The sequence below is a fragment of the Chelonoidis abingdonii genome, chromosome 3, assembly GCF_003597395.2.
Source record: "Chelonoidis abingdonii isolate Lonesome George chromosome 3, CheloAbing_2.0, whole genome shotgun sequence".
Classification (NCBI taxonomy): domain Eukaryota; kingdom Metazoa; phylum Chordata; order Testudines; family Testudinidae; genus Chelonoidis; species Chelonoidis abingdonii.
The window spans coordinates 30,497,209-30,513,325 of record NC_133771.1 but is presented as its reverse complement, the minus strand read 5'-3'; the positions used below and the strand labels follow the sequence as shown (position 1 = coordinate 30,513,325).

The 16,117-nt window shown below is 40.8% G+C and overlaps 1 protein-coding gene across 1 annotated transcript in view; it reads right to left on the bottom strand.

Annotated features, from left to right (window-relative positions):
- Positions 1-489: 489 nt before the first annotated feature.
- Positions 490-16,117, bottom strand: part of ROCK2 (Rho associated coiled-coil containing protein kinase 2) — a 179,259-nt gene continuing 163,631 nt past the window's right edge. The window contains exons 34-35 of the mRNA XM_032792336.2: positions 4,114-4,213; positions 490-2,243 (exon numbers count right to left, since the gene is read on the bottom strand). Of these exons, the coding sequence (XP_032648227.1) occupies positions 4,126-4,213 (88 nt within the window). The 3' untranslated portion in view covers positions 490-2,243; positions 4,114-4,125. The remainder of the gene's footprint in view (positions 2,244-4,113; positions 4,214-16,117) is intronic.

Below are 16,117 nucleotides of genomic sequence, written 5' to 3'. Positions count from 1 at the left end.
GTGCTGCCAGGGACCTCCTTCTGGTATTAGATAGATTTCTTTACACTTTCCCCTTAAATTACAGATTTCATTTTCACACGATCATGACAATTGCTGCCTTTTATATATAAATATTTCAATTAATTACCAGCTTTGTCAACATCAGGAACTATTTTACCTTACTCAGATAGTTTATTTTTACATATATTCTCCAATTCAGAACAGGATAGAACTTCCCACAATGTAACAAAATCTTTTATATAAAATATTTATGCTTTCAGTGAATGGAAACCGTTTTATTGTATACATTTTAAAATTTTTGTTTTGTATGCAAATATGCATTACCTAAAATATGCTTTATTTCAATAAATCACAACAAGCACAGAAAGCATACACAGCTTTTACTGTGCATTGGGCTAATACTTTAACTAAAATGATATACACATTTTAGTTTTAAGTTTAAGAATGCACAAACATTTTAAGTTGAGAATGCATAAATATAAAACTGAATGCAGACTGGGTCAGTTACATTTTATTATCGCTAATACAATGTAGCTATATTCATTTTCAGTACTTCTGTGGTCCTAAGTCCACTCTTCATGATAGTGTTATACAAGTCATGGTCCTATCCTTTGAACATCTCAACACTGTTCCCAAAGAAAAGATCAAGTGAAATGTTTTCCTTCCTTGAAATGTTAGATCATATTTTTAATTATCACACTACCACACAATATATAAATATATATATATATATATATATATATAAAAAAGAGACCAAGTAGGAGGCTAAATATTTTTTTTGTTTTACTGTCAATATGTTTAACATAGCATCCTGTAGTTGTATAAAACATGCATTTTCTGGGATAATTATGAACACAGCATGAACGAGCCCACATAAATTATAATTTTGTACAAGTCCAAGATAAAAAAAAAAAAAAAAAAAAATCAGATTAAGTGCCTCTGAGGCCCTTTATTCCCAGCTATAAGTTCTCAAAACACACTACTGAAATATTTTTCTATGCCTAGGCTATGTGCTAGAGAACTGGATTCAAAAATTTAAAATACATCTAGTCTGTTTTAGCTTTCTTTAAAGTTTGTGACAGTCCTTGGATATTGTACTGTGAAAATGTAAAAACAGCCACAGACTTTTTTTTTTCCAGAAATAAAAACACATCTAGGAGAGTACGCAAAACAAGGCAAAATGAAGTTTCATAGCACTTAATAAGGGTAATATAAAGTCAATGACTAATATTGAGGTTTGTAAAAAGGACTGGATGAAAAGTTACATGTACACATGGAAGTTATATTAGTTTCAATACTATCAGTTATTGTTTCTGTAACCAATACTTCCCTCCCACCCCAAACCCAATCAATATACATTCAAAATAGGCTGACATTGATATAATTGTGTGTAAAAATAGTGCACTATTTTTTCTGCCACAAAGCAAATTTGTATCCTAAGAGCTGGTAAACATTCTTTTTTCCTTAAATACAGAGAATGGGCATAGACCTTGAAAAAATTAAATTAAGGCATTCAGATAGGTAAAACAGGACTGCCCATTATGAAATAATTGAAATGAGTATGTACTTCAAACATCTCATTATACTAGCTGCTCAACAATGACATGCAGCTTTTGATAAACATGTATGAAAGATATTAACTTCAACATTATGGCTTTACACAAGTGCATAGTTGCAACTGCAGTAAGTAATGGTATCTGATTAATATGCATAAAAAAATAAAGTGGAAAGTTTTTTTAAAACCCTTTTGCGGTATTACAGTACAACATATATACACAGTATAATGGTCACTTCTTAAAGATGCAGTCTATACCACTGTGGTGGATCTTTCCCACCTTCTTTTCCAGCAAACATGCTGGTGGCATCTCTCTATCAAAGTTGAAAGATGGATTTCTTCAGTTTTACTTTTCACTCGTCTCAGTTCTTTTGTGAAATGTAGTGTGTGCGTCTTGCCAAGATAAACTTTTTTGGAACAAGACTCTAAAGGTTACCTAAAGTATTCTTATACTATTGCCAACAGTCCTCATTTGATCAGTTAACCCAAGGAATTATAAAAAAAAAAATCCTCAGAGATTAGTAATTTATATTGCAGCAAAAAATTGTAAACCTCTGATATATATAGCACAGTCTCTCAGGAAAATATATATATTTTAATAAATTTTGGGATATCATGTTTCAGTCTTGTTTTAATGAGAAGAAAATTATCACCTTGAATAGTGACTGCATTCACAGAAGGCAGTTAGCTGAAAAAGAAGAAAGGTTTGGTTAGTAAAGGCAATGCACCTTCCTCTTCTGAAAAGAGAAATTTGCTCCAAATTTTTATTTTAAATATGCACTTCTGTACACTTGCAACAAATGCTATTTATTTGCACTAAATAGCACTATGTTATTTAAAACCACTGTATCCTATGCACCACAATTTCAAACTTATTCTGAGATTAAGACAATTACCTTTTACTGATACTAATAATTCAGTTAGTTGAGCATTCTCCTGAGGGAATTCTGCACCAAAAAATACAAATTCTGTGCAAAATATTTTAAAATTCTGCAAATGTTATTTGTCAATAAATAATTGTGGATGCTTCAGCGTGGCAGCTGAGAGCACAGGCCACAGGGTGCATGGAAGCGGGAGGCCGCCCTGCAGCTCCCCTCCCCCGCCAGGACACATACTCAGCGGAGAGGCTGCACCTGACCATGACACAGCGCAATTGCTGGATCTGCTCCAGAAACACCTTGGAGCCCTGCCCCGCCACACCTGGCACACTGGGTGTGGGCAAGCAGGCTCAGACCAGCAAGATCCAAGTGTGGAGGAGCTTAGTGTGGGGGGATCCAAGCCTGGCGTTGAGAGGATTCTGTGTGGGGCAATATGGGTGAACATGACTCAATGGTGGGGTCTACGTACAATCTGAATACACAGGGGCTCATCGGGGAGAGGGGTTCCGAGTGCAGGAACAATGGAACTCTACAGGAGGGGTCCAGATGAAGGTAGCTGGGGCTCAGCAGAGGGAGTCTGGCACTCATTGGGGGGAAGGGGTCTGGGTGTAGGGGGCTCATCGGGGGGTCTGGGTGTTGAGGGAGTGGAGCTTGATGGGGTGGGGGTCTGGATGGCTCATTGGGATGGTCCAGGTGCACAGGGAGTGGGGCTCATTGGGTGGACTTTCAAGTGTGTAGGGCTCAGCAGGGAGTGGTCTGGGTTCAGGGGTGGGGTCTGGATCGGGGGCATGGGACTTGGTGGGGAGTCCAGGTGTGTGTGGGGGAGGACGTGAGGTTCAGAAGGGGGTCTGGGTACGGGGAGCGGGAGTCCAGACACATGGGGGTTGGGTGAATGGGACAGCAGTTCTGCATACAATGACCCCGCCCTCCATAGTTAAGAAGCAATGGAGGCAGGAAGCAGGGCAGAGGGGTGTGGGGCTGGGGGAGGTTTGCAAACTAATTAGATCATTTTCAGTTAAACTAGTTTTACTTAATTATAAACAGAACTGCTTTATATTTACAATAGCATTCAAGGAATTCAGCTCAGTGCATTAGCAATGCAATTTTACTTAGAATTTTTTCAAGTGCATTCTTAGAAACCCAAAAAGCACAACACTACAGAGCAAAGCCAAGTCATAAAACTGTATTTCATAGCACTAGCAGGAAATACACAATGCAAAGCTCTTGTTTCAAGTCTGCTAGACATAGACAAGTCACTTTACACTTTAAAAAGGCATTTTTACTGCAAACTGACATATCTTCAGTGTGTCAAAGATTAAAATGTGACAATTATTTTTACATCTCAAAAATGGTTTGTTTGTAGAGGTTAGCAGTACTACCATTCCTATAAGTATATTCTCTGACGGTAGCAGTTACCTCTTTTTCCACTCAAGTGGGGCAGATAGACATGATTTCTGAACAGAAAACTATAATTAAACTCACGTACGTAGAAGGCAAATACACATTTTTAGTTAAAGTGACTCCTCTGAAAATTGATCTTTTCCAAACTGAATGAAATCTCATTTTTGAATGCATAATATTAAAAATGAGATCTCTCTTACTTTTTCTGCTTTGAAAAACAAAACCCAATGAGCATGCTCTATTCAAACAAACAATGCATTCCTCACTACTTTGATTTACCCTTTTACATCTTCAGAAATCAAAAACATCGTCATCACCATCAATATCATCATCATCATCAAATGACCAATCCCAGTCTTTAAATGCCAAATCAAGCAATCTGCAATAGGAGGTTTTGATGTTTAAAATGGACTACTCCTTATTAAAATATTCTAAAGTCCAATGTTATTAAAATTATCACTATCTATTACAATATTGCCTTGTGTACAGAGTCTTCTGATTTAACATTTCATGACGTGGAATAATAAAAAGTGGGTTATAAATGAGGATGAATCTTTAGACAAGAGTTTTCATTTCTCTATACATAGTCCATGGCCATGCTAAATGTGTGTCTGTGTCTGTAATCTGTTTTAATCAACTAGATCAATTTGGTGCTCATGTAGATTAGTATATTTTATACACTGGAAATTTGACACATAAATCACTAGATTCCATTTTACTAATTCATATTATTCTTTCAGACTAAAGTCAGGAACTTTTATTTTTGTAACATTTCATAAAGTTGTTTTAGAAAAAAAAACTCTAAAGCTTCATAAGGGCTAACTGCCTTCTTGTCTTGATGTTGCAGTTCTTGACTGAGCTGCAATTGTATGCTCATCTGCTAAACCTTCCATGAAACAATATGTGAGCCACTAACAATTGTTTCAGCTCATCTAAAGAGCTGATATTTTATGCAAGTCAAGATTAATTAATACTAAAGCACTAAAGGGATTGATCTGTCCGGATTTGCAAATAAATTAATGTAGATTTTACCATCCAGCATTTAGGACTTCATTGAAAGCCCAATAAAGTCAATAGGGGTCTTTCTGTTGACTTCAATGGATATTGCATCAGGCCTTTAAATATGACAAAGCAAGGATGGAGGAAAAATACTAATCTAAATAAGTGCGTAAATGAATCCGCTCTGGCATAGTGTTTAAAATAAAGCATGTATTTATTCTAATTACTTTACATGTATTAAATATGATGGGTTTTGAGTTTTGTTTTTAATTTCTTTAACTTTAAAAAAATGATGACTCACTGAAGTTTTGATATTTATTTATTCTATGAGCTGTAAGTGCTGTCATTCCTGATATAAGAACAGGAGAACTTGTGGCACCTTACTTATAGCAAATATTAGATATCAAGAAGAAAATAAGTTGTCATTTATGTGGGGAAGCTAAGGTTAATCTTTCTTGCCACGATTCAGAGTCTCAATGAAACTGATAATCAGAAACTACACATAGTGTATGTGGAAATGGTTTGCTTTTTTTTTAAATTATTAAAAAGAACAGCTGTGAGAAACTTAAAGAAACTATCAGGACATTCAAGTCTTATGAGGGAAGAATCCTCATTCTTAATGAAGAATACAAAAGAAAAATATACATTCCATACTGTAAACGCTTGCAGTAAGAATCTTTACAGAAACACACGTCAAACACAAACTGGCCATAGCATTCACACTAATTCACAAAAAAATGTGTTGACTATCTGATAAACACACCAAAAATAAATCTGAACTGAACTGATTTGACAAAGAAGCACGCAATAGTATGATGGATGTGATGACCTCTCAGGCCTTTTCCATCTATAACTCCCATGATTTTACAACATAATTCAACACTAAATACATTAACAAAAAGCCATAATCTGGACAGTGCAGTTGCAGGAATAAAATGTGTAAAAGAAAAAAAGATATGCAGAATACATTTTTTGTTGTTACTTTGACATACTTAAATATACTGTGGGAAATCTGAAGTATGATATCCTGGCCAAATTCATCCCTGGTGCAGCTCTGCTGAAGTCAGAGTTGCACCAGGGATTAATTTGAGCAATTATGCAGTTACCTTAGGTGAAAATAGCACCAGACTGAATTTTTTTTTTTATAAAACCACATCTGTATTAGGATACAGAAACAGTGTATACAGGTTATGAAGGAGAAAGATTTAAAACAGCAATACACAAGCAATATATAAAATCCAAAAATGACAAATATGTTTAACATATGTGCCTGTCATTCAGAAAATATATATACTTATATAAATTTGTTTTTTTTTCAAAAACTAGATTACCAAATGTGATTGATTGATATCTATAAATATATAACTTTCAAAATACTGTCATTTACAGATTTTAAGTGAATTCTCATGGTTAGTATGGTCAGCATGCTCACAGGATGAGCCAGGTCCCTATTACTTACTGTTGCTATGGCAAAATACACAGTACAGAAAAAAATCAGTGAAGAATGATTCGAAGGACAGGGCCAGAGCTAAAAAAAATTAGTAATAAAATGTAGAAGTAAATATTATTACATGTACTATGTTACATGAAGATTTTGTTAAAAAAATCATGATGATGAAAGTAGACTGTTACATACAACGTGAAAATCTTAACTGAAAATTGATGTTGACAAGTCAAAGTCTATGGTTTGCTTCTTTAGAGCTCAGTAATACAGCCTGGAATAAAAAAACAGTTACCTACCTTTTGTTACTGTTGTTCTTCGAGATGTGTTGCTCATGTCAATTCCAAGTAGGTGTGTCTGCACCGCATGCATGATCACTGGAAGGTTTTCTCCTAGCGGTACCCATCAGGCTGGCTGTGGAGCCTGCTGGAGTGGCACCCTTATGCCAGTGAATATAGGTCCCTGCTGACCTGCTGCCTCTTCAGTTCCTTCTTGCCAGATACTCCCACAGAGGAGAGGCGGGTGGGCCTTGGAATGGACATGTTCTTCGAGATGTGTTGCTCAACAGTTATGAAAGGTAGGTAACTCTTTTTACTTCAAGTGATTGCTCATGTCAATTCGAAGTAGGTGACTCCCAAGCAGTACCCCAGAGGAGGGGTCGGAGTTCACCAAGCTGCTGATTGTAGCATGGCTCTACCAAACACAGCATCATCTTTAGCCTGCTGAGTGATGGTGTAGTGCGACATAAAAGGGTGAACAGACAACCACGTCTCCACCCTGCAGATGTCCTGAAAGGGGACCTGCACCAGGAATGCTGCAGATGAAGCCCGTGCTCTTGTGGAGTGCGCTGTCAATGCTGGGGCCAGAATCTTTGCTAGGTCATAGCACATTCTGATGTAGGCCATGACAGAAGAAGAGATTCTCTGAGACAAAACAGGGAGACCCTTCATTCTTTTGGCAATAGCGATGAAGAGCTGCGCCGAGTCCCTAATTGGCTTTGTTCGCTCGATGTAAAAGGCAAAGCCTGTCAACATCCAGGGAATGGCTTAGGATAGAACACTGGCAGAAAGATGTCCTGATTCATGTAAAATTGCGAAAATACCTTTGGGAGGAAAGCTGAGTGCGGCTGCAATTGTACCTTGTCCTTATAAATCATGGTATAAGGGGGCTCGGACATCAAAGCCTTGAGCTCAGACACCCACCTGGCTGATGTTATAGTCACTAGGAATGCCACTTTCCAAGACAGGTAAAGCAACAAGCACATTGCTAGGGGCTCAAATGGAGGGCACATGAGCCTTGAGAGCACCAGGTTAAGACCCCATGGAGGGACTGGTTGTTTTACTTGGGGGTACAGTCCATCCAGCCCCTTGAGGAAACAGCCCACCACAGGGTTAGCAAACACTGAGCGTCCTGTTGAGCTCGGATGGAAAGCCAAGATTGCTGCCACATGCATCTTTACTGACGAAACTGCCAGCCCCTGTTGCTTCAGGTAAAGCAAGTAGTCCAAGATAAAGGGAATTAAGGACTGCAACAGACTGCAACCTTTATGGAGGGACCAAATGGAAAATCTCTTACACTTTGCCAGATAAGTGGCATGAGTGGAAAGCTTCCTGCTGCTGTGGAGACCCTCCCTAACCAAGTCTGAGCAGGTAAGTTCTGGCGGAGTCAGCCATGGAGTTCCCATGCTGTGCGATGGAGAGACTCTAGGTTGGGGTGCTGGAGGTGGCGGCCATGGTCCCGTGAGATCAAGTCTGGAACCAAGGGCAAAGTCATGGGCGTATCCAACGACAGGTCCAGCAGCATGGTGAACCAGTGCTGACATGGCCATGCTGGTACAAGGCCTCCAACTGTATCAAGTGCAAAGCTTGAGGTCTTACTGCCACAGGGTAGAGGAGTGAGCACCACCCTGTCTGTTTATATAAAACATCGCTGTAGTATTTTCTGTCAGTACAGATACACATCTGCCCTGTAGATGGATTTGAAACATCTGGCAAGAGAGGCAAACCGCCCGCAGCTCCCTGATTTGATGTGCAGCGAAAGTTCTGCCTGGGACCAGAGGCCTTGTGTCCTGTGTTCACCCAGGTGCGCCCCCCCCCCATCCCATCGCTGATGCATCTGTGACTGGAGACAGCAACAGCTGAGGCATGGAGAAGGGCATTCCTGCACATACTGCTTGTGGGTTGAGCCACCACTGGAGAGATTCAAGAACCCTAGGAGTAAAAGGGACCAGTCTGTCTATGTGGTCTTGGTTTGGCCTGAAAACTCGGGCTAGCCATGCCTGAAGCGGATATAGCCACAACCTGGCATACTGTACCACATCCATGCAGGCAGTCATATCCCCGAGCAACTTCAGACAAGTTTATGCCATCATAGTGGGGAAATCTCTCAAGATCCTCTATGACAGGACTCACTGTGAGGAAACGAGCTTCCAGGAGAAAAACCCTGACCTGGGTCGAGTCCAGGAGGGCTCCGATGAACTCTGTTCCTCTGTGTAGGGGCTATAGTAAACTTTTCCACATTTAGAATGAGACCGAGCCTGAGGAATGTCATGTGCACCAGGGTTACACGGTCCTCCATTCCTACCCTGTCTCCTGTTATAGTCTTGCCTCAGTTGAGAGGGGTAGAAGCAAGGCGGGGGGCTGAGGCTTAAAATGCTTTCTTTGTGGGCTGGCATATGAAGCCCCAAAGACTTTAAGGTTGCTCTAGAGTCCTTGAAACTATGGAGCCTAGAGTTCGTCTGCTCAGCGAAGAGACCCGCACCATTGAATGGCAGGTCCTGGATAGTCTGTTGGACCACCGGAGGGAGGCCCGAAACTTGTAGCTACAAGCTGTACCACATGACAATGGCAATGGACATTGTACAGGTGGCCAAGTCTGCAGAGTCTAATGCAGCCTGCAAGGAAGTCCTTGCAATAGTCCTGCCTTCCTCCAGAGCCGCCCCAAAGTCAGAGTAGGAGTCAGATGAAAGTAGCTCCTTAAAGTTGGACAGGGAATTCCAAGAGTTAAAACTGTAGCAGCTAAGAATTGCCTGCTGATTAGCGATTCAAAGCTGGAGCCCCCTGGTGGAATAGACCTTACATCCAAAGAGGTCCAGCTTCTTTGCCTCTTTAAAGTTTGGACTGGGGCCCTGGTGACCCTGCCTTTCTTTTGCATTGGCTGCATACACGACCAATAGACCCAGCTGAGAGTGGGTGAAAAGTTATTCAACCCCCCTTAAAAGGTACAAAGTACTTCCTTTCCAGCCCTTTAGCTGCGGGAAAAATGGAAGCAGGAGTGTGCCAGAGGGACTTGGTGGTAGTGTGGATGGTCTTGATCAATGGCAAGGGCATGCTGAAAAGACCTTCTGGCGTCAGAACATCCACTGTAGGGTCCATTTCTTCTGTCGTCTCCTCTGTTTGCAGGCCCAGATTTTGGGCTACTCTTTTGAGCAGCGCCTGGTGGGCTCTATTGTCCAAAGCCGGTAAGGAGGCAGATGAGCTCACTAGTACCTCGTCCAGGGAGGAGGATGAAGAAGCCCTCATAGGCACGGGGTCCTCCTGATCTTCCAACTCATGGAGGTCCTCCCATGCAGGAGCGTCCTGTGCAGTGGCAGATGCAGTGCCGGATGCAAATTTGGTGCTGGGTCCAGTGCTGACCCAGGTGCTGGGCTTGGCATCCCTTGGAGGTTCCCTCACCATGGAAGCAGATGGAGGTCCCCATCTGTCCAAGGCGACTGAAAGGGACCTGGGGGCTTGATGATATGCCCATGGGGTTCAAAATGTCCACTGTGCAGGTGCCTTCCTCTATGGTGGCCAGGGCATCATCGGAAGTTGCTGCGTCTCGTTATGCCTGGAGTGACGAGACCGGTGCCGGCAGCATCTGGAAACATCTGACTCCAGCTCCAACTCTGAGGACGAGTCTGATCTTGGTCTCCACAGTGGTGCCATAAGGGTCGGTGCTGGTGATCGGTGCTAAGGCGAGGACGACCGGTGCCGTAGCATGGCCCATTTGCCTTTGGATAGTCTAGCCCCCCTGCGCTGTGCTGGAGCTGCCAGTATTTTGGCTCTGCCAGCTCCGGGGAGTGCTCTCTCTGGAGGTCCCTGGCAGTCTCGAACATGTCATAAGTGGACAGCATGTCCAACTCCCCAATTTGGCTCTCCCATCATGGGGAGTTCAACGGCACTGGACTCAACGGTTCCCCCTGGGCAGCCGGAATCAATGGTACCGGCTGTCCCTGAGCAGGAGCTGAGTGTCCCGATATGGGACGCACTTTGCAGGCACCCTCATGTTCCACTGCTCAGACAGTTGGCGAGCGCTCCTTTTTGGCTCTTTTCCATTTCTTATGTGGCATTTGCGAGTGAGATCAGTGCCACGTAGTCGCCAAACTTGTCTTCAGTGCCAGAGAGTGTTCGTGCTGCGGGTCTCTGGACCCAGAGTTCTTTACTGGCACCATGGCCTCCCTTACTGAGGCCAGAGTGCTCTGCACTGAAGTGCTGGGCGTGGATCCCAAAGTGGTCTGAGCTGGCTGGGGACAGAACGCCAACTCCATAAGGAGGAGCTTAAGTCTAAAGTCTCTCTCCTTATTAGGCCTTGGGCAGAAGTTCCTGCAGATCTTGCTCTTGTTGGTCTGGTGGGCTTCTCTCAAGCACTTTAAGCATGAGTCATGAAGATCTCCTCCAGGCACAGACTTCTGGCAAGACCGGCAGGGTTTGAAGCCTTGAGACCGAGGCATGCTCTGGTCCCCAGAGAGGAGTAAGAAAATGGGGAGTGGGGGTTGGGGGGGAAGAACCCCCAACAGAAACTTATCTGCGAACTAACTAACTAAAACACTAGAAAACCTACACTAAGTAGAACTATATACAATACAAGAACAACTGTTCGCTAGGAGAAGAGTTGCCCGAGGCAAGAGAACCAAGTAGCTCCAACAACCGTCACTGGTGGTAAGAAGGAACTGAAGAGGCAGCGAGTCAGCAGAGACCTATATTCACTACCATAAGGGTGCCATTCTAGGGGGCTCCACAGCCAACCCGATGGGTACCGCTAGGGGAAAACTTTCTGATGATTGTGCATGCAGCACACACACACCTACTTGGAATAGACTTAACATTCTTCTGCAAGTGATTGCTCAACTAGACTTCAATTAATATGCACATAAGTGCATCCTGCTTTGCTCCTGAACAGTCAGAAAACAGTACTGGCAGGATTCATGATTCAATCTGATTACAAACTTCTGCTTCCTGATTGGTTCAGGATGAATTTTTTTATTTTTTTTTTTTTTACACTTCTAACTTTGTCTACCATTTAGAATGTAAATTTAAATACCATGGAATTTATTTCATGACTACAATGGAAAGCATTCTAGATATTCTGAAAGTATGCCAGAATGTAAGAAAAAGTCTTCCTAGGATGAACATCAAGATTTATTGCCACTCAAGTTATATATTGTTTTAAGCTTCACCTGTGTCAATATTTACTTCTCATGTCAATAAAGCTTGATGTTCACTTCAACATAGTCAATATCAGTTTAATAAACTGGGCAAATATGGACTAGACATGACCATCAGAAGGCTACTAAAATGTTCAGGTTTAGTGAAGGGTTTTTGGGGCATAGTTTTCTAACTGTTAGCTTTAAGGACTTGGGAGGAAAATTCATTTACAAACATGTTTTACTAGAGATATTCAACTGATTATAAATACATGAAAATCCTACTGACATCAGCTTTGGAAAAGCTAGTGCTTTAGCAAAGGATATTCTTCCAAGGACTTTTCTCTATTAGAATAATTCCTTAGTGGATGGTTGGCAACTGACGTACTCTGTGTATTTTGCTGATATACTCATACAGTTTGACTGGCTTTGCAATAATAATACAAATTTAACTCTGAAATAGGACTACTGGAGCTTACCTTTTGTATCATCACTGATGGGTCTAAAAGTAAATTATTTACAAGTTGTTACCATGGTTACGATTTTGTTTTGGGGTGCAAGAATGGTCCTGGCACCATACTCAGCCAAAGCACTGAAAAGCAAGTCAGTGACCATTCATTTGAAAGAAACAAGTTGGTTTAAGAGTGGGGGAACTCAGTTATTGCAAGAGCAGACAAGGTTTAATCCTCTGATAGCTATTACCGTAAAAGTTTTTTGGGGACTATAAGACTTAACAAAATTTTGCCCCTTCTCTTTTTACATGTATCAATGTCTCTATAACAAATCCACTTGCTATATATGGGCATAAATCATGATTTTTTTCTCCCATGTTATACAAGTAAAATTTAATGTGAACTTTTCCTATAAATGGACAGCAGAGAGAATCCCATACAATAGGGCTACAAGATGTTACACATAGTTATCTAGCATTGTAAAATAAAATTGTGTTTCAGAAATACAATGTGATCTATATATAAAGATCAGTGAGGTGCATACACAAAAAAGGGCAAAGTTAAGAGTTAACATTCAACTGTAACTTTTATATTTCCTGACCTAAGTGTTTTATTTTAAACCTTCAACGTTCTATTCAATCTTAATGTTCTATTAACACAGGGGTTTCTTGTACAGTATTATATACAAGTAAGTTCCAGAAGCTTTTTCTCAGAATATAATTTGCCTATCAGTAATGTAAAGCTGAAGAGAATGAATATGGGTGTATAACCCAATCAGATAGGGCAGCTCTCATTCCACTACTTCCTATCAGAGGACAGTGTGTTAATGGGAGTTGTGGTTTTCAGAGAAACAAACACCTTTGTTAGTACAGGTCAAAAATACAAAAATACATCAGAATTATTCAACTGTGATGACCCAGAGAACCACACAGTGACTTGCCTGTTTGGAGAGATCTGCAACCTTCACACGAGACATCTAGATAGGCTTATGTGTAGTGCTGGGCAGGAGCCAATGGTCATGGTACATGTAGGTACCAATGACATAGGGAAAGATAGGAGAGAGGTTCTAGAGACCAAATTTAGGCTGCTAGGTAAGAGACTGAAGTCCATGACCTCCATAGTAACATTCTCTGAAATGCTTCCAGTTCCACGCACATGGCCAGCTAGACAGGCAGAACTGGAGGGTCTCAATGCATGGATGAGATGATGGTGTAGGGAGGAGGGGTACAGATTTATTAGAAACTGGGGAAACGTTTGGGAAAAGGAGAGCCTATACAGGAAGGATCAGCTCCACCTAAACCAAAATGGAACCAGATTTCTGGCACTTAACATTAAAAAGGTCGTAAAACAGTTTTTAAACTAAGGGCTGGGGGAAAGCTGACAGGTGCAGAGGAGCACGTGGTTCGGACATCCTTTAGGGGAGGATCTATAAATGGAGATCCCCTGTGTCCTAATAAGGAGAGAGGATGGAAAATGATAAAATACAGGAAAGATCTGATGAGAAACATCAAATGAAAAAAAGTCCCATTCAATTACATCATCTAATGGCAGGCAGCTAAACAGTCACAAGTTTTTAAAGTGCTTATATACCAATGCTAGAAGTCTAAATAATAAGATTGGTGCCTCGTATTAAATGAGGATATTGATTTAATAGGTATCACAGAAACTTGGCGGAATGAGGATAATCAATGGGACACAGTAATACCCTCTGAAAAGTAATACCAGGGTATAAAGTACATCGGAAGGACAGAACAGGTCGTGCTGGTGGGGGAGTGAAACTATATGTGAAAGAAAGAGTAGAATCAAATGAAGTAAAAATCTTAAATGAACCAAACTGTACCACAGAATCTCTATGGATAGTAATTCCATGCTCTAATAATAATATAGCCGAAGGGATAGATTACCGACCACCTGACCAGGATGGTGCTAGTGACTATGAAACACTCAGGGAGATTAGAGAGGCTATAAAAATAAAAAACTCAATAATAAGGGGGGGATTTCAACTATCCCCATATGACTGTACATGTCACCTCAGGACGGGAGGCAAAGATAAAAAGTTTCTTGACACCTTAAATGACTTCTTCTTGGAGTAGCTAGTCCTGGAACAAACAAGAGGAGAGGCAAGTCTTGATTTAGTCCTAAGTGCAGAACAGGATCAGGTCCAAGAGGTGAACATAGCTGACCCGCTTGGTAATAGTGACAATAATATAATTCAATTTAACATCCCTGTGGCAGTGAAAACATCGCAACGGCCCTACATTGTAGCATTTAATTTCATAAAAATGAGGAGGTTAGTTAAACTGAAATGAAAAGGTACAGCACCAAAAGTGAAATTCCTGCAAGCTGCATGGAAACTTTTTAAAGACACTATAATAGAGGCTCAACTTAAATGTATACCCCACATTAAAAAACATAGTAAGAGAACCAAAAAAGGAACCACCGTGGCTAAACAACAAAGTAAAAGAAGCAGAGAGAGGCAAAAAGGCATCTTTTAAAAAGTGGAAGTTATATCCTAATGAGAAAAATAGAAAGGGGCATAAACTCTGGCAAATGAAGCATAGAAATGTAATTAGGAAGTGCAAAAAAGAATCTGAAGAACAGCTAGCCAAAGACTCAAAAAGTAGTAGCAAAAATTTTTTTTAAGTACATCAGAAGCAGTGGGGCCACTGGATGATCGAGATGATAAAGGAGCACTCAAGGACAATAAGGCATTGAGGAGAAACTAAATGAATTCTCTGCATCAGTCTTCATGGTTGAGTATGTGAGAGAGATTCCCAAACCCAAGCCATTATTTTTAGGTGACAAATCTGAGGAATTGTCCCAGATTGAGATGTCATTGGAGGATGGCTAATGTGATGCCAATTTTTAAAAAGGGCTCCAGAGGAAATCTTGGCAATTACAGGCCAGGAAGTCTGACTTCAGTACCAGGCAAAGTGGTTGAAACTATAGTAAAGAACAAAATTGTTGGACACATAGATGAACATAATTTGTTGGGGAATAGTCAACATTGTTTTTGTAAAGGGAAATCATGCCTCACCAATCTACTAGAATTCTTTGAAGCGGTCAACAAGCATGTGGACAAAGAGGATCCAGTGGATGTAGTGTATTTAGATTGTCAGAAAGCCTTTGACAAGGTCCCTCACCAAAGGCTCTTAAGCAAAGTAAGCAATCATGAGATGAGAAGGAAGGTTCTCTCATGGATTGGTAACTGGTTAAATGTAGGAAACAAAGGATAGGAATAAATGGTCAGTTTTCAGAATGGACAGAGGTAAATAGTGGTGTCTCCTAGGGGTCTGTACTGGGCCTAGTCCTATTTCACATACTCATAAATGATCTGGAAAAAGGCGTAAACTGTGAGGTGGCAAAATTTGCAGATGATACAAAACTACTCAAGATAGTTAAGTCCCAGGCAGACTGAGAAGAGCGATAAAAGGATCTCTCAAAACCGGGTGAATGGGCAAAAAATTGAAGATGAAATTCTCAGTGTGATAAATGCAAGTAATGCCATGGAAAACATAATCCAAATATACATATTAATGATGGGTCTAATTAGCTGTTTACCCTCAAGGAAATCTTGGATCATTGTGGATAGTTCTCTGAAAACATCCACTCATGTCATGGTGGTCAAAAAAGCGAACAGAATATTGGGAATCATTAAGAAGGATAGTAATAGAACAGAAAATGTCATACTGCCTCTATTATATCCATGTACGCCACATCTTGAATACTGCGTGCAGATGTGTCGCCCCATCTCAAAAAATATATTGGACTTGGAAAAGGTTCGAAAAGGGAAACAAATTATTAAGGGTATGGAACAGTGCTGTATGAGGAAGATTAATAAACGGGGACTTTTCAGCTTGGAAAGAGCTGGACTAAGGGATATGACAGAGTCTTAAATCATGACTGATGTGGAGAAAGTAATAAGGAAGTTGTCTTACTTCTTCTCAACACAAGAACTAGGGCACCAAATGACATTATGGCGAATTT